The sequence below is a fragment of the Aedes albopictus genome, chromosome 2 (genome assembly GCF_035046485.1).
Source record: "Aedes albopictus strain Foshan chromosome 2, AalbF5, whole genome shotgun sequence".
NCBI classification, from domain to species: Eukaryota; Metazoa; Arthropoda; class Insecta; order Diptera; family Culicidae; genus Aedes; species Aedes albopictus.
This window is the reverse complement of record NC_085137.1, coordinates 103,898,511-103,920,623: the sequence shown is the minus strand read 5'-3', so window position 1 is coordinate 103,920,623 and position 22,113 is coordinate 103,898,511. Positions and strand designations below refer to the sequence as shown.

The 22,113-nt window shown below is 37.2% G+C and overlaps 4 protein-coding genes across 4 annotated transcripts in view; 3 read left to right on the top strand and 1 right to left on the bottom strand.

The window, feature by feature from the left end:
- Window positions 1-22,113, bottom strand: part of LOC115255048 (tyrosine-protein phosphatase non-receptor type 13) — a 401,461-nt gene that overhangs the window by 107,969 nt on the left and 271,379 nt on the right. The gene's annotated exons all lie outside the window — the stretch shown is intronic.
- Window positions 9,898-10,547, top strand: LOC115255059 (uncharacterized). Its single transcript, XM_029852818.2, has 3 exons — window positions 9,898-10,023; window positions 10,082-10,222; window positions 10,283-10,547. Exons 1-3 carry the CDS (start codon window positions 9,973-9,975, stop codon window positions 10,496-10,498), a joined length of 408 nt encoding a protein of 135 aa, XP_029708678.1. The 5' UTR covers window positions 9,898-9,972; the 3' UTR covers window positions 10,499-10,547.
- LOC115255428 (uncharacterized) lies at window positions 10,643-11,319 on the top strand. Its single transcript, XM_029853559.2, has 3 exons — window positions 10,643-10,792; window positions 10,852-10,992; window positions 11,052-11,319. The coding sequence occupies exons 1-3, from the start codon at window positions 10,742-10,744 to the stop codon at window positions 11,268-11,270; spliced, it is 411 nt and encodes a 136-aa protein (XP_029709419.1). The 5' UTR covers window positions 10,643-10,741; the 3' UTR covers window positions 11,271-11,319.
- On the top strand, window positions 12,495-13,181 carry LOC109407727 (general odorant-binding protein 56d-like). The gene is made up of 2 exons (XM_019680881.3): window positions 12,495-12,648; window positions 12,713-13,181. Exons 1-2 carry the CDS (start codon window positions 12,604-12,606, stop codon window positions 13,067-13,069), a joined length of 402 nt encoding a protein of 133 aa, XP_019536426.2. The 5' UTR covers window positions 12,495-12,603; the 3' UTR covers window positions 13,070-13,181.

Genomic DNA, 22,113 nt, shown 5'->3' with positions numbered 1-22,113 from the left:
GTCATTTGGGCAGGGTTCCCAATTTTGAACAATTTATCCCTATAACTCAGTAAAAACTGTAAACACAAATACCCACAATTTGTACCGATATTAGCTAATCCATAACAAAAATAATTATTTTAACACCAAATCGTTGTTGGTTATTATAATCTCAGGAGCTGTTGTAGGTTAATAATTAAGAACAACTTATTTTTTTGAGTTTTATTATGGTCAACCATTAGGCAGGAACAGCTCCCAGTTAGTCTTGTGAATAAGGCTTTGGATCACTAATCTTGAAAGGTGGGTTTGATTCTTGTGTCGTTGAGCTATTTTTTTCGATTTTTTGGACGTAAGGGTAATTCGGGCACCCCATTTAATTCTTGCAAACTTGTGCATATATGGGAGATTTTGCATCAATAACGTCAACTGCAATGCTGTGTTTGTGGTCTTGATTACGTACATTACATTGCATACAGTGCGGTGATTATCCCACAGACAATCAATTTAGCAGTTTCTCCCGGTTGTGCATCAATTATTGAACGACAGTATTTCTCATAGATAAACTATCAGTTGAGCTTATTTCCTTAGATCCAACATTCACTATCATGTAGCTGAGACTGCTCTCTTAACCGTGCAACAATTGCCGATTTATCCTATCATTATGTTTGCCACATAGAATAAGTTTATTTTTTATAAATGACAATCAATATACATGTGGCCAAATTCACGTGAGTTTGAACATTTACTTCGCTTTTCGGAAGAACGCTCGGACTTTCCTCTTGACACCTCCCATTAGATTCTGCACAACTTTCTCCGTAACTTCTCGTTGTGCCGCAGGCCAAATTTTTTTGAACCAATCAACAGAGCTTGCTTCTCTTCCATCTTTCTTAAGATGCCGCTTAATTATTGTCCAGTATCTTTCCACAGGACGCTGCTCAGAGAAGTTTTGTGGATTTTGCCATTTTTCGACAAAATCGACTTTTTCCGTATTGAGCATCTCTAGTCTAGAAGAAGCGTAATAAGCGGATGCCAGATCCACCTAAAACAAAAGAGGATCCGTATGTTTTCGGTAGATAAGTAGAAGTCGTTTTTTGATGCATTCCTTTCTGTTATTTTCACCGTTAATTGTTCCCGTTGTGAAATACGAAGAACTCTTTAAGCCACATGAACAATTGGCTTACCACATTAAAATTTTTTCCCAAATTTTTCAGTTCTGATGTACCCTACATCATCCAGCACAACTGTCCCCTGCTTAGCGTTAAAAAATTGCGGTCCTGGAAGTGTATTAGTAAGCCAATTCTCGAAACGACAACTTTTTGGAACACCATTTGTGCAGAATTAATCTGCAAGTCGCAAAGCTAATACGACCTATCGCTCGAAATTTCTTACTTTTTCCGTTTTCTTTGAGTGTGTTGCCAAAGTGAACAATGTTTTTACACACTGAGCAAAAATTCACAATTTTTTGTTTAGTTTTAACTCTAAACTATTGGTAAACAGATGTCCACTTTCTTTAATGAACAGTCTTTAGTAAATGTGGAGTTGAGAAAGAATTTTCCAACTATATTTTTCTCATAACATTTGCATTAAAAAATGGACTTTTTTCAAGTGAGCTACAAAAATGTATAAGCAAAATATAAACAAGTTGTTGTCTTCGTTAACAAACAGCATACACTGAAACCTCCATTTAAGTCGATGCATGGCTGATCTAAAATAATTTTTACCGTGCAAGCAATGACAAAACTATAGACTTTTATATTTTTTAACACTTTGCATGACAAAGGAGATTTGTCAAAAAATATAAAACTGTATAGTTTAGTCATTGCCGGCACGATAAAAATTATTTTCGATCAGCTATGCATCGACTTAAATGGAGGTTTCAGTGTATATTGGTGATGCTAGAAAAATTGGTTCAGGCCTTTCAAGGCAGTTAAAAAAAAAGTTAGTGATGATGTTTGTTACAGTAGTCGAAAACAAACGTGTTGACACATTATATTGTACCGACTTTTCGAACCTTCTTCTTCTTCTTTTTTCTGTGCAGGCTGATGGGGATCACATCAACTCGTCGATGTATAGGGCCAGTCAACTTGACTAACCCTCTAAGCAGAATACCCTCTTCGAATGAGTGTAATCAGTTTTACACCTTTCTATTCCGCCCTATTTTGCTTATCCTTTGACAGATACGCGTATTTCGACTACCACTTTTGATATTCCTCAGTGTCAAATATCCACAGTGGATAACTGACACTGAGGAAGATTACAAGTGGTAGTCGAAATACGCGTATCTGTCAAAAGATAAGCAAAATAGGGCAGAACTTGGGGCGGAATTAAAAGATACAAAACTGATTACACTCATTCAAAGATAATTTTCGTCAAAAATTCAAGATAATTACAGATTTTTCGATTAATTATATCGAACGCAACCTGGAAAAGAACAGCTTGTTTGCAAGTTTTAAACAACTAAACTTTATGCAACATAGTGTCTACAATAAAAAAATAAAAGAAAGTTATATTATTCATTTTACAATGTTTACGTAAATAGGCACAATAAAAAAGTTTATGGGTAGGGGACCCTTCCCGGGTAGACGTGAATATAATAATCATATCTTAAAACAATCAAATTTTGATGGCAATACGTTATTGGTGAGATATTCATAAAGTTGCCAAATATCTGCTCAATATCTCATCGTGATAAGATTTCAAAATTAGTACTTAATTTTATTTTCAGAAAGCTTTGTGCTATTCGCTGTATCAATGTCGAAAATTCCCTGCATTGCGTGTATATTTTCATTATGCGCCTTCCCCAAATTATGTAACATTTCAGGGGATAGGGAATTAATACCTAGCGTTACGACCCCTACAAACAAGTTGCAGTTTTCATAAAAAAAACGCATTATGGATGCCCCAGATCCTAATGAACCAACCACTGCCAACCACCGAGTTCAAAATGCTTAAGTTGCAAGAAATTGTGAAACCAATAACACAGTTACTCAAAGTTTTGCTCAAACAGCATTGAATTAGGCAAGGAATCATGATAGCCACGCTTTTTGCATAATTTCATTGCAGCAATGGAGAATTTACCTTCTCATTATACATAAATTAAGCTCATTACTATAATCTAGTTTCTAGTACTAGTACTTCACTGATTGCGCCCTATTGGTGGAAATTTGTTCTGTTTTGGGCGCAAAATAAACCAAACATGTTTCTACACATGTCATTTTTGAAGTTTTGATTACTTAGGCATAAAATGTGGAATCATTTAGAGAAAAGTGCTCTTTTAGTTTAGGAAAATGTGCCATTCTTAATTCATTTTTATTTTCCATGCTATCGGTTCAGTTTACAAATCTTGGGTTGAAACTGTATTAATATTCTGTAACCGAACATTTATCATTGGAATATTTGAAAAATACTGCTTAAGATCAAAATTAGCTCTTCAGATTTCCATCTGCAACATCCAGAAATCGAAAGATCTGAAAATTACAGCTCAAGATCAAAATTAGTTCTTCCACACATTCATCTACTTCTATAATATAGCGCGACCAAACCAACACAACTACCATTAGCCGCAAACACCTTGGAAAACGTAGAACTTGATGCTCTTGTTACCTCCTATTTTCAGATATGAGTTGTAGTGCAGTGGTAATGTCATTGCTCATAATTCACAAGGTCATAAGTTCGATGCTGGTCGCGGCCATATTTCCTTTTGTTTTTCTTCTACTCGAGTACGCCCTACTTTTTCTCACTATAAAAATTAGTTGCATTATGATTCATAATGCAACTCATTTGGACAATAACCTGTTTTCCCACGTCAAAAGCTTGAAAAACTGCGACGATTATAGCACAGCTTGCTTGACTCAGTCAACATACGATCGCATATGGTGTTAGATAGGATGCAAAAGTGGATTCGATATACGTACACTTTCTTCTTCTTCTTCTTCTTCTTCTTCTTCTTCTTCTTCTTCTTCTTCTTCTTCTTCTTTATGACTCTACATCCGCGCTGGGACTTGGCCTGCCTCGCTTCAACTTAGTGTTCTTTGAGCACTTCCACAGTTATTAATTGAAGGGCTTTCTTTGCCTGCCATTGCATGAATTTGTATATTGTGAGGCAAGTACAATGATACACTATGCCCAGGGAGTCGAGAAAATCTTCCCGACCGGAACGAGAATCGATAATACTTATGGAGAATTCTTTTATTTTCTATGGTGCAACTTCATTTTTTTTATGGTTCAATTTAATTTTTCTATGGAGCAATATTCAGTTTTCTATGGGTACAATTTTAATTTTTTATGGAGCATTTGCATTTTTCTATGGAGCATTTGTATTTTATTATGAAGCATTTCAAAATTATTTATTGGTACAAAATTCCACTTTTAATGAGAAAATTTTATGTTTTACCGGTACATTTTTTATAAAGTATGGAACGTTTTCAATTATTTATGGGTAACATTGCACATTTTCATGGAACATTTGTTTATTCTTTATGGAGCGCTTTTTGATTTTCTGTGGAGCATTTGTTATGGTTGCAAAAACCTTTTGCCGGTACCCATAATGCCTCCACTTAAGCATCCTATTCTACATCATATAAAACTTTGTGTTAGCTGGGGATTCAAGTTTTGCATTTAGCTTAGTGGAACACGTGGGTGATCCCGTTCAACCAACAGGAAGCGTAATGAAACTGATGGAAATCATCATATGTGATTATTTTTTCTCGTTGAAAAAAAAATGTTGTATGCAACTTGTTGCAAAACTCGATTTTTACAGCACTTGTCATATTTTGATAAGTTTAAATACATTTTTTATTGAGCTTATTATAATTTCTATTCAAAATCTCTGGGCTTGGATTAAATCTTCCAGGAAGCTTTGATTTCAGGCACGTGGCCGATGTGCTTTGCAGTAATGATTGGAATAGCTGAATGTATAATCAATGGCAAACGATTCTGTAAAAATAAGATCTTCAAGTCATCTGATATAGTTATACTAATCATGCTGCTGCATAGTATATCAAACATGTGTCGAAATCATTTATGTGCCGGGAAAATATAATTACAACCCGAGCAGGAACGAATAACTGAAACATAACTGCAGCATACCAAGGTCAGGTATCATACCAAGACAAGGTATTGGTCGGTTACCCAGGTATTGGAAATAACTTAATTTGGTATTCTATAGGTATTAGTAAAATACCTCAACGAGTTATTGGTTTGGTGTTGAGGACTGATTGAGGTATTATTCAATTATGGAAAAATCACTATTTGTATGGAAAAATCGTCGATTATTATTTAGGTATTGCCATACCTGATGTTATTGTTCACGTGTTATGCACAGAATACACACCAGATATTATTTTAGGTATTTAACCTCTTATGCAGGGCTTCTTAACACCTCATTCAGGTTGTGAGTATTCGGTTCTTCATACCTGAGTTAGATATTCTTCAGCTACTTTCTCCTGGAGTGTAGAATTAGCATCTAAGTTAAAATACACAAAAATAAAAACAAAAAAAAAATTCTCCTGCTCGGGAAGTTGGTGAGAATATTACAAACTGAGGGAGGGTAATAGGCTTAGTCAGACCTGTGAATGAGCAATGTGGGTTAGTGTGTGTGAATGCCATTGAAGGTTTGTAATATTCTCCGAGGCTCCGAAATCCAACAGGGCACGTTCCCGGGTTGCGGATAGGGGAAAAAGAGAGATTTTTCGCATTTGTACTATGTTGTTGTAGTGCGAATGATCTCATTATATGGGAATTGTATTTTTTTTTTTTTTTTTTTTTTTTTTACGACACTTTACACCAAGCGGTGCATTCGTGTCGGTACCCAGGTAACCAGTAAGCAGTTGAAATGCGCCTTTACAGCAGGTCAAAAAATGGAAATAAGTCGTATATGCGCCATAAGTGCTGCTTAAATGCAGGTTTTGGCCCAATATACGGCTGATTTAATGCTTATCTCTCAGACTATCGAAAATGAAAACGAAAATTTGTGTATAATTCCACACTTCTTATCTCGCCGTCTTTTCTATCTCTCACCCATTTCTCTTTTCTTCACTTTGCGCTTCCAAAAGAGGTAATTCAAGCAATTTTGAATGTGCTGGGCATTGTTTTTATGCTAGAAGACCCCAAAAGATCGTGCATTTGAAATGCTACGCAACAGCTGTCACATTTTCAGTAGCAGTTCAGTTGCTAATTTAGTACAGTTTAGCAGTTGAACTGCTATGATAGAGCAGAAAGCAGGTGGAATGAAGATATAATGCTGAAATACGGCTTGTTTAAATGCTTAGTGGTTACCTGGGTATGTTTATTAAATCACGATATATAACCTATCAAATAGTCGTATAAATTATCAAACAATGTATCTATTTATTTTTCCTTGATCTGGTATTGTAAACTCTCCATTCCGAATCAGGGCCACCCTCACTGCAAGTCCGCTTCGATTCATTTTCTGTGCTTCCTTCTTCTGTTTCGGTTGACAACCGCCGCTTCCCATGTTCGAGTTCGAGTTGATCATTGTCGTTGTTTGTTTCGCGTTCGCCATCCGATTCCGATTCGCTTGTATTCGAGTCGTTAGTCCGCTTCGATTGTGGATCAGCTGCATTGTGTGGGGCAGATGGGATGTTTTCATTGTTGTTGTTGTTTTGCTCATTAGCAACGTGTGATGGTGCTTGGCTTGGCTTCTTGTTATAGGTAACCGACGACGGGGCCGATCGGTCGGGCGGGAAGTTAATGAGCGTGCTGTGGTTTTCGATGACAATTGTTTTTGGTAATTGTTTCTCCATCCGCATTCGTACTATTTTCACTCCGTTCGGTACTCCTGGAAAGAAGTTCTTCCAAACTTCGTTTTGGATTGAGATCACCTTGCCGTACTGTTCCATGTGTTTGGTAATCGCTGTGTTCGATACGTGTGGCGGAAGATCGAGGATTCGCACTGTTGTAGTGGGACCATCCACGTAGATCGGGACATAGTACGACACACCTTCGTGTGTGAAAGCGTGCTGTAGATGATGTTGCTTGTGCAGCCGTGGTGCTACGCCGGCATTGTTCATTTCGATGTATACACAATTTTGTAGATTGTGTAATTGAATGCTCTTCACGTCGGCCATGTCGAGCTTGATGTACTGTTTCAGGAATTTCTCAACCTGATCCAAATACGGACGCTTTGGAAGGCCACTGAAATCCACGACCAAGGTGTTCTTCCTATACGAAGACATTTTGCGACGAGTGCAAATGTCTTTCGCAACAGGATAGGCAAATAATTGATAACCGGGAGTACTGTGTTATGCGAAAAAGACGTGTGTCGCGCACGGAGGGCAGTTGTCAACTGGGGAATTGTAATGTATTGTTTATTAACTTCAATTTTCTAAGCTTGACAAGGTTTTGAAGACAAACATGAGATGAGAGAATTGTCTAATAGGAAAGTCACATCAGCAAAGCTTTTACATGCAAATGCTATCTATGGGGTCATATCTAGCATTTCATATGTATGGCAATGACTGGTTCTTACCTAGAAGGGATACTATAACAGAGGGTGAAAGTTTCCGTTTGTGATAATTGACAAAACAATCGGGCGCTTTTTCTTTATATAACTTGCTTGACATTTTGTAGATTTTGCTTTGTTTTGGAAGGTATGCGATTCACTATTGAGCCTTAAAATTATTTTGCATCTGAATAGCATTGATAAATATCATTCAAGTATGTACCAACACCTTAATCCCTCACCAAAATACCCTTTTCCTATCCCATGGCGTTTGTGTGGTCAGCAAAGACTATTCAGCCATTACCCCTCATTATCATCGGGTTTAGACTGACTTGCGCTCTTATTGCCCCACCAAATGCTGCAAAATGAAAATGAAAATGAAATTATAATTTCTATTCAAATTATAAGATTTTTAAGTAAATAATGAAACATAGCTCGCTGAATTTTATGTTATTTACTATTTTAAGCTTAAACGCACGAAACTGTGAACTTTGTCCTATACATTAATGTTTTTGAGGTGAAATATACGAGGTTTTTCAAAGAATTCGGGCAACCTCGCTGGCCTCGGACGTATGACAAACGATATGACCTCTCCGGCTCCAAAGGGTTTATAACCAAAAATTGCCTTGGTGATCGCAATGTTTCGGTTGGACAATATTTACGCAGTCCCTTAAATATAAAAAAAGCAGAATAGAAACTATTTTAAACATTTATAAATAAAAAACTTTCAATATTTTTATTACCTTTATCACCCGTCATAAATTCATGAATATTGATATTAAGGTATGAACTTTTTCTAGTGCTAATAAGAAATAAGAAAAATTATGAAACATAGATGTGGACAAGAGCTTACAAGAACAAGAATACTTTATTAAAATTTTTAACCAAGACGCAAACAAAGATATAGCGTTAAGCGTCTCACTTCCTTACGGCGGGCGCATAGTGTATACCTGAAAAATTAAACACGATTATGTTTTTCAGTAACGTCAATGCGGTGTGACTCAACCGCTATTTATGTGTCGTGACCGATTTTAAAGACCGATGGTGCATTCGACGGAGAATCTGGTACCATTGATTCATCTCCATATGAGGTTTCAGCATAATTTTAGATTGATGTCTACCTTATATAGAAAATTTTGTCTATGCATTAAGACATTTTTACTGGCTTAAAAATCATGGTTTTTGTCTAATATACATTAAAAATTCTTCGTTAATCGATTCGATATGTAGATGTGCAGTTTAGAATGAAATGAACACTATGCAGAGGATGCAAGTATCCAAAATGTTTGTCATTCTTTGTCTCCAAGATCACACCTTTGCTTCGGCATCACAAACAAGTAACCAAACTCCCCCAAATGGCCATGACTCAGCATTTTCCAGTGGTGCATAGGAGTTGTTATATTTTATCCTTCTTCTTTGTCAGCGGAATTTGAAGACAACCTTTAGACTGCAACCCGAGTAGGAGAAAATTGCTGTAAAATATCAGACAAAATTTAAGCAACATAATATCTGCTTCTAACAGGCATTGAAATAGTAAAATATCCAAAAAGAGACTAAATGTGTAGAACGTGTGAATTTCTGTGGCGTGTCATGCACATAATAAGAACGTAGAGATAACATGTCATGTTATTTTTTTCTTACAACAAATTATTCTGCAATAATGAAATAATACCTCAAATAGACAATTGACGTAGGGTGCCTGTACCAGTTATCGCACCACCTAAGAAAAACTATTTCTACAAAAATAATAAGAAGACTGACGAATGTAAACAATAAATCAAATGATAGATTAGTTTTCATACTTTACAGGAAAAATATAAAACCGGAGCCCAAACTACTTTTAGTATTTATTACGGCGTGTGCCAATGATAGGAACCCTGTACCAGTTATGGATACATTTGTTAATTTGGGTTCCACTTCGCACTATTTACATGCATTCCTTATGGGATTTGCCATAACTGGTACACTATGGCGAAATAGGGTGCAAGGAGGCCGAAAAGTTAAGGAAAATGATTTATTTCTACCATAATTTGAGCAAATTGTGAAGTTTGAATGATTGCAATCATCTTATTGTGATCGTGATCTATTGTTCACGAAATTTTTCTTGTTGATTTGTATCTTTAAAGGTTGAAAATCAACTATGGCGAATTTGAGGTACTATAGCCATAACTGGTACACTGAGCCTAATTTCTGTTGGTAGAGTAACATAATAAGTTATTTCATGACCACGTAAATTACCCAATGTTTAGTTTGATTTGGTATGATATCAGACTATGGTATGCAGCAGTTTTGTGGCAGTTGTTCTTTCCTACTCGGGAAGATAGAAACCTACTACCCATTAGTAGGGATTAAACCATTTCTTCCGCGGAAGGGTGACAAATCAAACTAGAAGGTTCCAAAGAAATGGAACCAGTTCCATCTGAATGCCGTTCTACACATTAACAGGAAATATAAAAGCCTCTGGCTTACAAAGTTCTTCAATCAGTTACTTTTCAGAAGCTGCCGTAATATAGTTCGAACGCACAACAATCATGAAGATACTCGGAGCTACAGCGTTTTTGATCGTCATTGCACTTTGCAAGGTAAATATTATGCTAAGATTGGTGGTCAGTGATAAATTCTACTGTTACATCTTTACAGGCTGAATACAGTGTTAAGCAAAATGAAAAGTTGGAAGAATCATCCGTGAAGTGCATTGAAGATTTGGAACTGGCGAAGGATTCGGATATCGGAAAGAAGTTCCGATATGGAGAATTGAAGGAAAAGGATGATGTGGCAAAGGTTCTGCTGCTGATTATCTAATATCAACCATCAGTGCTAACACACTTTTATTTTATCTAGAAATTCATCACCTGTGCGATGCAGAAGCTCAACTTCATGAACGAAGAGGGACTGATTTTGGAGGACAGAATTGTGGAATTTCTGGCGGATAACTATGAAGAAACGATGGCAAAGGATGTGATAGAAAAGTGCGCTAAGGTGCAGAAAGAAACGGTCGCTGAAAAGGCAACCGCATTTTACGACTGTTTCTTCCTGCGAAAATCGTTTGATATTTGAAATGGTGATGTGATTGACAAATAAATTTGATTTTGAACTTCCTGAATAATGTACGTTATTAGTGGCGTATGTCTCAATCCGTAAATATCACAGATTGCTTTTTATTATAGTGTGGTTGGTATTCAAAGCCTTGCTTCAAATGATTGACAGCATTTCATAACACGTGTTGTCTAAACAGTTATTCGTTGACTTATAACGATGTGCCAGTAGTTTCTCGAGATCAGTTGCACAATCCAATCAAGAATGAATCTGTTCGTACTATTCTTCAACGTGGCTTGTCTGGCGGCTTGTTGGGTTTGCAATCCAATATTTCATTACTGAAGCATTGTCAAATATTTTTTTTTTACTTTCAGGCTGGGTACACCGACAACCAATGGAATCAACTTCAGTTGAAATCGGAAAAATGTCGAAAGCAACTACAACTTCCAGAGGATAGTGACATTCCAGCTCGGGCTCATTGTGGTGATGTAACAATGGCCACAGAATTATTCAAGGTAAGGCTTCTCGCAATTTGGCTGAAACTACATCCTTTGAAGGATCTTAATTTCCGCAGAAATTTGTGCATTGTGAATCAAGTAGCATGGGGTTTGTGGATGAGAATGGTTTACCCATCAAGAAGACTCTGGTTGATTTTATGACGGAGGGCCACAATAACACCTTGGTGCAGGAGCTGGTGGACCGCTGCGCTGGTGGAGAACTGGGTGAGCAGCCGCATGAGAGGGCCTTCAACTATTACAAGTGCTTTTGGACGCAGAAAAAGTTTGAAGTGTGATGGTTTGAAAAATGGTTTAATAAATTTAATTCCGTGAAATTTTTTAAAACAGTTCAGTAGTTCAAATTAAACCTAAAATCTGTTTTAAAATTAAAAAAAAATATCGCAATTAATTATCAAACACTACGCAAGCAAAATTTGTTCCAGAAGGAACATCACTTCGAAAAGAAGCAGATGAAGAATAGTTTATCAGACGAGCATAAATTCCTGTTTTTTTTTCTGCAGTCAGAAGAAAACTACAGAAAAGAAAAAATATCTCGCTTGACCCCCGCGAGACCATCCTAACCTTGACCGCGAAACAACATAAGTGGTTCCACTGCATTGACTGCTGGGCACACGAGAGTGAATTCGCAGTGAAATCAAGTTCAGTGGCACGAGCACGGAGGTGCAAAGACAACAAGAAGAAATCTCGATTTATTGGTCTCAGTTCGGTCTTTTTGCATGGTCTGATCACTTTTCAGCGGGATGCTGTACCTACGAAGAAGAGCAAGCCCTCTGCATGATTGTGACTTCCTTAGGGGGGAACTGAAAGTAAGTCGCTGCAGATATTCCCAATTTTAAGGATGTGAGGTCTTTCCAATTATCTCATTAAACTAGTTTTGAACTAACGTCTCACAATATTTTTGAAATACCACACTTTATTTTTTTTATAAACGTATATTTTAACATAAGCTGATTCTACACTTATATGCTTAGTAAGAATTGGCCATCTTAAGACGCATTTAGCTGATTAAGTTCACTGTTTCGTCAGACGACTACTAAACTAAATCAGCTAAATGCGTCTTAAGATGGTCAAAGAAAAGTAGACCGAAACGCGTCACGCAAATAATGTTGTTTGTTAATCATTTCACCGAAAATAGCCAATCTAACTAAGCATAGAAATTACCGCGGTGATCAATCCCACTCAGATAATTCTACACTTATCACAATTTATTGTTTTAAGAATTAGGGAGCTTAAGCTCAAATTGTCCAATTAAAGGTCAGCTGGATCAATGAAGTTATATATAGCTTTCACACGCTATATTTCTGTGATGAAAACGTAAAAATATTATAAGTATTATGCCAAAAACAGCAAACACACCAAATAAAATTTTTAACTGAAGTTGGAAACCCCTGGTGCTGGGAGTTATTAATGCGTCTGTCCTCCGTCGTCTGATTTGGTGTTTTTCTTTCGGTTGAAGGTAAATTGGACGGACTTCTTTGGCATCCAGAACTGACCAGATCGGTTGTTTTTCGGTATAAAAGAAGATTCTCTTCGAGTCAGGATCATCAGACGATAAGAGTCCTTCCGATCGGATACGCGTTCGTTGTTTTTGCCTTTCCTTCGCGAAAAATGAAGTGCTTGCTGGTTATTTCGTTACTGGCCGTTGGAGCTCAGGTAAATCGGAGTTAACAAATATTAGAACAGTTATTTCAGTTTACCAAGATTCTAACATCCGTAGGCCTTCTTCACCCCGGAGCAACATGAGGTGGCCAAGAAGCTGACGACGGCTTGTGTCACGGAAATCGGTGAAGGACTGCCGGACAACGTTGGGGACCGATTCCGTGCGGGAGATCTTACGCTGACTGATGACAAAAGCAAATGCTTCATGAAGTGTGTGTTCGGTAAGGTTGGCTTTATCGATGATGCCGGAACGATCAACAAAACTGCGCTGGTGGAGAAGCTAAGCAAAGGAAACACCCAGGCCAAGGCGGAAATGTTTGCTGAAAAGTGCAGCATGTTCGAGGGTGCCAATGCATGCGAGAAGGCGCATGGGCTGTTCGAGTGCTACTGGAACAATAAGGCGATTTTTCATTAAGGAGTGTGGATGCACATGCGTTGGACTATGAAACGGGTTGTTGATGAGTGAAACCATTGGCAGTATTACGATTGATAAATAAATTGATTTATGAGAGTACACTCTCACAGTTGATATTCTGTGATTTACTTATAATAATATTATTGCAGGGCCCCTATAGTCACAGCAGTAAAAACGTGAGTATTCAGCATTATCATGCGGAAGGTGACGGGATCGATTCCCAGTCGGCCCAGGAACCTTTCGTAAATGAAATTGTCTTGGCTTCCTTGGGCACCTTCGTGCCTGTGATATACACAGGCAAAATGTTCATTCGCAGAGTGGTAGCTTCTCTGCTTCAGTAATGACAATGAAAGTGCTCATCGAACACTAAGCTGAGACGCAGGCTCTATCGCAGTTGACCTTTAACAACAAAAAGAAGAAGAAGAAGAACAATATTGTTGCAAGACTCACATTATGATTATTATTGTTCCATATTAGAGGCAATTTCAGCCCCCACTGCACAATGGTCCGCTTAAGGTTTTTGTCGGCATGGCGAAGAGAACAAAACTGTCTTAAATACATAAGTTCCCCTATATTCTGTCTTCGGGGAAATTTCTTCATATATATAATTTTTTGCATTTTTTCGTTTTTGTGATTAGGGTGATTCAAAGCGTTCTGAAGCTCATAAGGCCGATGCAAATATTTAATTTGTTTTATGTCACCCCCCCCCCTTCAAAAATCTCAAAATATTGAAGGGGCGAAAAAAAAACATGGGGTCTCATGACTCCATTTTCAATAGACAATTTTTTGACAAGCAACTATTTTTCAATAGTTGAAAAATATTTTTTCAATAGTTGGTAAAAATTCCAATTTTTCAATAGTTTTTTTTCGTTTGTTCCTTATTTATTTTTGTCCCCCCCCCCCTCGTACCTGATGAGAGGTCTCGGACATAAAAGAAAAATAATATTTGCATCGGCCTAATTATTATTAAAAAAAAATAGTGTGATATCCGAAAAAATAGGCAGTCGATTATGTTTGATAGATTGATTTCTCGCATAAGAAAGTATTCCGTTGCACTTTAATTTTATATGCAACATTTTCTCCAAAGACATCCTTATTTAAATGGCTTATTTTTGACCAACCAATTTAAAAATCCTTAAGGGCCGATTTCTTCACCTACCCGGCTTAACGACGTAAGCCTGGTTTATCTTAAACCACACTTAAAGTTAAGCCAAATTATTAACCCAGGCTTAAATATTTGTATTTCTTCACACCGGCTTAGCAAATGAAGGCGATGGCTTACGCTAAGCCAAGCTTAACGAAATTTCCCCTGTCATTCCAGTGACTTTCCAATGGAAACGTCATTTTAAGCCGCCGATATTTTGAAATGCCCGTTATATGCAGTATGGAGTAACAATAACTCAGCATCCGCTGAAATATTAGCAGGAAAATCGGAATCGCGGGGTAAATTTTTCGGATGCAGGAGGAAATTGACAATGATGAATTACCTAGATTGTTATTTTACCCAACGCTAATATCGAAGATCTTCGATTTGGTACCTACTCCATATGATCGTTACACAACATTTGATGGTGTTCGAATTTGTCTTTCATTGTACAAAGTTGGAGTGCCACATTGCAGAAAAGGCGTTGGTTTAATGTTTGTATGTATGTATATCCAGAATCGCCTTCGAATATATAATCTTCATTATCGCTCTGTTCCAGAGTTGCATTTCGGTAGTTAGTTTTTGAAAATGTGTTGGTCGTGAGATGCTCCACAGTCCAGACCATTTTTCAAATATGTTTAAAATTTTGAACTGTGTACATTCAATGAAAACTACAGCAATGTTCAAGTTCAACTAGAAACTGAAATCATCTAATAGAAACAGTTTATTCGACTTTTATTTCATTCGTTGGTGTTTTTTAATACTTTATTTTGAAAATGTTTAGGTGCCGTTCACGAATTACGTAACGCTCTAAAGGAAAGGAATGATTTTAATATAAAAATGCGTTAATACGATGCACGCTGTCTCGTACTAAAATATAAAATGGAACGTTTTTTGCAGTGCTGAAATAGTAGTTTACGCAACAAGGTGCAGAATGACGATTTTTACAGCACGAGTCTTACGACGAGTGCTGTAAAAATCGAGTTCTGCAACGAGTTGCGTACAACGTTTTTTGCAAGTTCATAAATTACCGCTTGAACAACATTTTTCATCAAACTGCATACTGATGCTCATAGCCATGTTTAAGAAAATCTGATCACAGCAGGTTATACTGTGCAGTTGTCACAATTTTTCAAAACTGCATCCAGAAAGCATAAAGAAGTTGATCAAAACTGAAAACAGTGCTGCAATGGTTCATTACGCAACGCAAATCAGTGCTGTAAGGAACCATTACAGCACTGCTAATTTAGTGTGGGAAAGTAGGCCTTTTCCTTGCAGATTGGCATGAGGTAAAACAGCCTATTACGATGAGAAATTGCAAAAATGTAATTTCGACCTATCTAGATTCAATGTCATCGAATATCTTCGAAAAGGGCAATTAACATTTATTTATTAACATGAGCCCTGTAAAACGAGTTGCAAAACATTTTTGCAATGAAACACAAGCTGTACTATAACCGCGACAATTTGGCATTATGATTCATAATACAACCGAAATCACGAAAAATTTGAATCATATTGCAATTGCTTGGTAAAGTACGAAAAACTAGTCCGTTGTGATACGGCCAGTGTAAATCAAATTTCATAGTGCTGAGTTGCAAAAAGATATTTAAAATTCACTTGCGTCATTTTTAGATAGGGGATCCACGGAACTTACGTATTTTCGGCAGTTTGTTCTCTTCATCATGTGAGGTTTTTTGAAACCTATTGAACTCCAAGTTGGCCTCAAATCCTTCCAGAGTAAGCTGAATGATATGGGCATATTTCAGGCATTTTGGCCGACAAAAACCCCCACGACGAAAATAACAAACCTGCCGATAATATCCAACGTCATTTTATTTGGTATTCAAAATAAGTCATGTTTAGAAGTACACCACGAATAATACTTTTTATATTTAGAACTAGCTGTCCCGGCAAACGTCGTTCTACCTGCCTACTGTGTTTTTGACATGCAGCTCTGTAGAAAAATGCCCCTTAAAATGGAGTTTTAAACTCTCTTGTTTTCGGTGCGTTCAATCATTTTTTCGTACGAACACGTCGGAGCCCTACACGAATGAAATACTGAAAGAATGGTGTAGATCTGTTGGCCCGTTCTTGAGCCTATTCGTGACATACAAACACCATTCCATTTTTATTTATATAGATTATGAGTCAAAATGTTGAATATTCGATGGGCTAAACGTGGTTAGAAATAAGTTTTTGTATGAAATCAGTCTATAAAAACTTATTAGAAGATTTTTTTTTTGAGTGTCATCCTAATTTTGTTTGTTAAAAAATAATATCTCTTGAATCAAAAGAGATAAAAATATGTTTATTAAGATCTGAAATTATGGAAGGACCGGATTATAATAAATAGAAACTTCAATGCAAATGTACTTTCGACTTTCAAATCAGGATGAAAAATTTCCAAAACTATCAACACGGAGCCTTTTTGAAGGCTTTCAATCTAATGTATGTATAAACTTGATTGTCCCAGAAACCGATGTTGAATATTTTATATTGACGACGCGCCGGCTGTAGATTATCATTTTTTTCATCATCGCCTCCATCCGTTTCCAAACATGTTTCATTAAAAATATTTTCTGCTGTTTCAAAAATTTATCCATGAAGCAGGTGAAGAAACCCAAACTCTGCAATTTGCGGCTTAAGCCTGGCTTAGCGCTGCTAAGCCACCTCAGAGCACCGCTTAAAACAAGCCACACTTAACGTAAGCCGTAGCTTTATTAAACCGGGTTTAGTGGTTAAGCCGAGGTGAAGAAATCGAAAAAAAGTTAAGCCCGGCTTAAAATGTTGCTAAGCCTGGTTTAAAATTTAAGCCCGGGTGAAGAAATCGGCCCTAAGTTTTGTTAAAAATATCTTATACTCATCTTTCAATGTTGAATAAACGGAGTAGGTTTTTTCGTTTCGTTTCGTTTCAAGCGTTTTATTATATTTTCGAAATATTGATTTTTTTATAGTCAAAGAGTCATAAATTGCGAATATTTTAGAGTTGAGTCGTTCAATGCGAATGCCACGGCTGGGTAATCGACCAACACATTCTCATTGGTAGAGTAGAGTGGGGCAAAAGTTCGAGTAGGGCAAGAGTTTCTTTGGAAGTTTTTGAGCGCAATTCAAATTATTTCTTTCGGGTGTCAATGTTGTTTGAAATCTTTTTAGAAAAAATATTCTTTCACTCCAAAAATTATGAAAACTGATCAATGTTTCGAAAAGTTATGACAAAATATTGAATTTGCGATGGTCCTTTCAACGCATGGATTGGAATTGTAATGAAATCAAACCCGTTCTTTTATTTTGGGGCGTAACTAGGTATATTTTGAAGATGCCTTAGCATGTATAACTTTTTGCAAAAAAAGGTTTGGAAATCATATTTTACACATAGTGGGCCAAAAGTTCGAGTCATTTGGCAAATTCAGGTAAAAACCCTAAATTGTGTAAAATGTACATACAGTAAGGACCCGATTTCGTCAGCCCCATTTTGCGACAAACTTTTTGCTATCGTTATCTTACGGTCAAACTTTATCCAATCCATTTATGTTTATCATGAAACTACAGCTTAAGGGCAGAACCTAGAGGGATAAAAAGTTTAAAAAGTTGTTTAGGTTTTCGAAGACACCAAAAAATGTGTTCCGAAAAGGGGCTGACAAAATCGATTCACTTATGTATTATCTCTAAAAATGATGGAATTAGTGAGATCAATCAAAGTTGAAAAAACCCAGATTAATCCACCTAGTGGTGATAGTGCCTTTCTCGTCGAATATGTACTCATGAGCCATAAGCCGAAGTGTTCCTGAATTCTGAGAATACTCTAGAACGGAACAAATCTCATTTTCTTCTTTTGTCACAGTGCTCGTTGACTTATCAATGGGAGAGTAGAGTTGATAAATAATTAATGTATTTGATGAAAAAATACCCAAACAATGAGCAAATCCGATTAACTCATCGGATTTGGTAATACATTTTCTGGAGGACTCTAATTTCACTTTAAAATTTAAAAATGTATTGGTTATTTATTGGTTAAGGGAGATAAGGGGCATAATGGACACTAAGCAAATGAGTACGTTAGGCCTGTATAACAGAGAAAAGCCTAACATAATTATCAGTTGGCTTACAACTTTAGTTTGTTTCCCACGTATTTCAATCATCATCAGCAGGTATAATGTCTTTATTGTGCAGAAATAATGAAGTGTAAATCGTGTGTTTTTTAGGGCTAGCAGAGAAGGTACGGGGCGAAATAGACACTCCATCTTAGACGAGTTTACATAACATCAAAGTTAATTAAATAAACTTTAGGCTCAAATAATCCAATTGATTGTTTCCAAACACTCTTAAATGCCTAACAGTATACAATGCGCGTACATCCATTTGTAATTGCCAGTGTTAATTTTGCCCCAAATCGACTACAAGGTAGCATTTCACTTGTTTTTATGTTGGACACACTCAAACACTCGTAATACCTTATTTGCTGCTGCGTTGAAATTATAAGAATTTCACCATATGAAAAACATATTTCAATTTCAATGATATTTAGGTTATTTTGGAAGCATATGAAAGGTACTTTTGAAAAATAGAACGATGACTTGTACCTTTATACTTATGCATTAAAAGTTTATCATAAAAGTCAACGGTTCGGCAAAAATAGGGGTGTCCATTTCGCTCCGGGTGTCCATTATGCCCCGATCTCCCCTATTTATTTGTGCCCTTCCTCAAAATGATGAATTCCAAAAAAATTTCCAAGGGGGACCCCTCTTGACAAGAGAAAATCGACATTTGTGTCAGCCTTATACAGAAAAGCAACAATTAATTTAAAGCCAAAATCGAATTTGGAAACTTATTGATGGCTCATGTTCCGAAGTTATGCATAATGTTAATCGTATAAGCAGAGCTGAAAACTATCAAACCTCTCAGTTGACTGCTTGATCACCTTCACTAGCACTGGATGCCGATCATTATCAAGATATTTCGGCATTTTTTTTCTGCACACTTTAGCCTTTATTTTATTATCATTGATTATAAGATTTATGTAACATTTGACAAAAAAAGTGCAAGCTAGAGAAATTTCTCATAATAAAACCCATTCAAATTTCAACCGTGTTACAGAGCACGAGGGTTCAACCAGTTGCATCAAAATTGTGCGTAGTAATTTCCGCAAAAGGGGATTGATGCTATAAAATTAAAATTTCCCCATACAACGTCGATCCATCCTACTGTATAATTATGTCTCAGGAATCTAAAATGGTGTGATTTGACAAGATCGCTTTAATTTTTATTAAGATTTTGTTCTTTTACGCATATTTATCGCTTGCATTGATTTTGTTCACCTTCGTAATTTCAGCGATGCATCCAATCCTGATTCTGCAACACTGCTGGTAATCTTAGGTGTGGTCAGAGACTATTTTCTTGCTGCCCGTTTATCTGGTTATCCAACATTTTTGATGATTTGATGTTTCCTATGTATGGGTTTGGTTCACTTTTATAACTGGCCACTTCCGGCGGGACACCTGGAACCGGTTCCGGAACACAACCGGTTCAGATATGTTATTTGTGGATTGATTGGTAATTATCGGTGACGAATATCGTAAACAGCTTGTTAAGCGTTACGCGTTTCGACCTACTATTCTTCAGTCATCGTCAGACGCATTCAGTTGGATTCCCTCTTTCAACTTAATCAGTTTAATATACGTATAAGCGGTTCAGATATGGTCTGAAATTATTTTCCTGCTTACCGTTCATCTGATCATCGATGAAGCCGCAATTTGGTGTGTCACATGCATAGGTTTGGTTCAGTTTTTTAATTGATCACTTCCGACGGGATACCTGGAACCGGTTCCGGAACACAACCTGTTCAAATACGGTATGAAACTATTTTCCTGCTTACCATTCATCTGGTTATCGAAAAAGCCGCTCTTTGATGTGTCGCATGCATGGGTTTGGTTCACTTTTTTAATTGGCCACTTCCGGCGGAACACTTGGAACCGGTTTCGGAACACAACCGGTTCAGATAAGGGATGAAACTATTTTCCTGCTAACCGTTCATCTGGTTATCGAAAAAGCCGCTCTTTGATGCGTCGCATACATGGTTAACTTTTTTAATTGGCCACTTCCGGCGGGACACCTGGAACCGGTTTCGGAACACAACCGGTTCAGATAAGGGATGAAACTATTTTCCTGCTTACCTTTCATCTAGTTATCGAAAAAGCCGCTCTTTGATGCGTCGCATGCATGGGTTTGGTTCATTTTTTTAATTGGTCACTTCCGGCAGGACACCCGGAACCGGTTCCGGAACACTATCGGATCAAATATGGTCTGACACTACTTTCCTGCTTACCATTCAACTGGTTATCGAAAAAGCCGCGGTTTGATATGTCGCATGCATGGGTTATGTTCACTTTTGTATTTGGCCACTTCCGGCAGGTCACCCGGAACCGGTTCCGGAACACTACCGGTTCAGATATAGTCTGAGACTATTTTCCTACTTCCCGTTTATCAGATAATCGAAAATGCCGTGGTTTGATGGGTCGCATGCATAGGTTTGTTGCATTTTCATATCTGGCCCCTTCCTGGGGTACCGATCCGGAACACCTAAATGGCCATAACTCCGGAACGGCTGGACCGATCCGAACCATTTTCAATAGGAAACAATGGGACCAGATTCCGCGTCGAATGAACCGTCGGTCGTTAAAATCGGTTGATGTTTACTACCTAAAAGTTAGGTGACCTTTTTTGTACACACACACACACACATACGCACACACATACATACACACACACACATACACACACACAGACATCATCTCAACTCGTCGAGCTGAGTCGATTGGTATATAACACTTGACCCCTCCGGAGGCTCTATCAAATTTTCGTTTTTGGAGTGAACATATAGCCTTTCGGTACACCTTGGTGTACGAGAAAGGCAAAAATTGTTGTTTTATCTGCATTTGGCGGAAAACTACTAATTTTTGGTGTTTTAATTTAACCCTGATTTGGGTAAAATACAGATCGAACTTTAAAGTGTATTCAAGTTCCAACATCAAATATGAATTGGTTTCAATTATTTCTATTAGAAAAATGTCAAAATAGTGTGCTACGGTTAGCAAAATTCCACAAACACTAGATTCAAACTTTTGCTCCAGTGGTGGGGAAGAGTTCGAATAAGACGCGCACATACAAAAGGTGTTGAAACTCAAAACAGAAAAGACATTCGGTGTAACTTAGTTCAGCAAAATTTTAGCCACACGGTATTCATTTATTTTTATTTGCTTCGATTTTTTCAAAACAATTGAATTTTCAGCCAGGGTCGAACTTTTGCCCCACCTTACTCTATCAAGTTTTATTCTGCATGGCATTGTTCAAACGATTCAAACGATTTCAAAAGCTTGCAACACTGCTGATATAAGTGAACTTGTGAATATTTATGATCTGAGAGAGAGAGAAAAGACAGCTCACTGACAGCCGCGATTTATATTTCCTCTTCTTACTCCTTTTTGGATATTTAGCTAGCTCACTCCATCAATGGGCGATTTTCAGCTCGGTTTGCGGTTACAGTTTGTGTCTCGACAAGAATTTCATTCTTCATTAAATTTGTGAGAAGCTGGCAACACTGCCAAAATGCGAATTTCAGGATTCATTGCAATTCGGCCTGCCCAGTATTGAGGCATTCCAAGAAGCAGTTTGAAAAATATCGGATTTTTTTTATTTTGCATTTTTAATTTGCCTACAACTTTGCACAGCTGTTCTAATTAATACGAATAACCAATTTTTCATATTCATTTTTTTATCGAATCACGACTAACATTTTAATAGGGCCTATGAAAAAAATGGAACTGATGCAAACAAAAAATTATATCGCGGAAACGACTTGTTTGATCGGTAAGGTGTCTTCAGCAAAGATGTGGATTAATGA

What these genes read in the sequence shown, in the direction of transcription:
- LOC115255059 (XM_029852818.2), top strand. Translation starts at nt 9,973, where the DNA reads ATGAAGATACTCGGAGCTACAGCGTTTTTGATCGTCATTGCACTTTGC. An exon ending in TCGTCATTGCACTTTGCAAG is followed by an intron (nt 10,024 to 10,081) that starts GTAAATATTATG and finishes ACATCTTTACAG; the next exon opens with GCTGAATACAGTGTTAAGCA. An exon ending in AAAAGGATGATGTGGCAAAG is followed by an intron (nt 10,223 to 10,282) that starts GTTCTGCTGCTG and finishes TATTTTATCTAG; the next exon opens with AAATTCATCACCTGTGCGAT.
- LOC115255428 (XM_029853559.2), top strand. Translation starts at nt 10,742, where the DNA reads ATGAATCTGTTCGTACTATTCTTCAACGTGGCTTGTCTGGCGGCTTGT. An exon ending in CTTGTCTGGCGGCTTGTTGG is followed by an intron (nt 10,793 to 10,851) that starts GTTTGCAATCCA and finishes TTTTACTTTCAG; the next exon opens with GCTGGGTACACCGACAACCA. An exon ending in TGGCCACAGAATTATTCAAG is followed by an intron (nt 10,993 to 11,051) that starts GTAAGGCTTCTC and finishes TAATTTCCGCAG; the next exon opens with AAATTTGTGCATTGTGAATC.
- LOC109407727 (XM_019680881.3), top strand. Translation starts at nt 12,604, where the DNA reads ATGAAGTGCTTGCTGGTTATTTCGTTACTGGCCGTTGGAGCTCAG. An exon ending in TACTGGCCGTTGGAGCTCAG is followed by an intron (nt 12,649 to 12,712) that starts GTAAATCGGAGT and finishes TAACATCCGTAG; the next exon opens with GCCTTCTTCACCCCGGAGCA.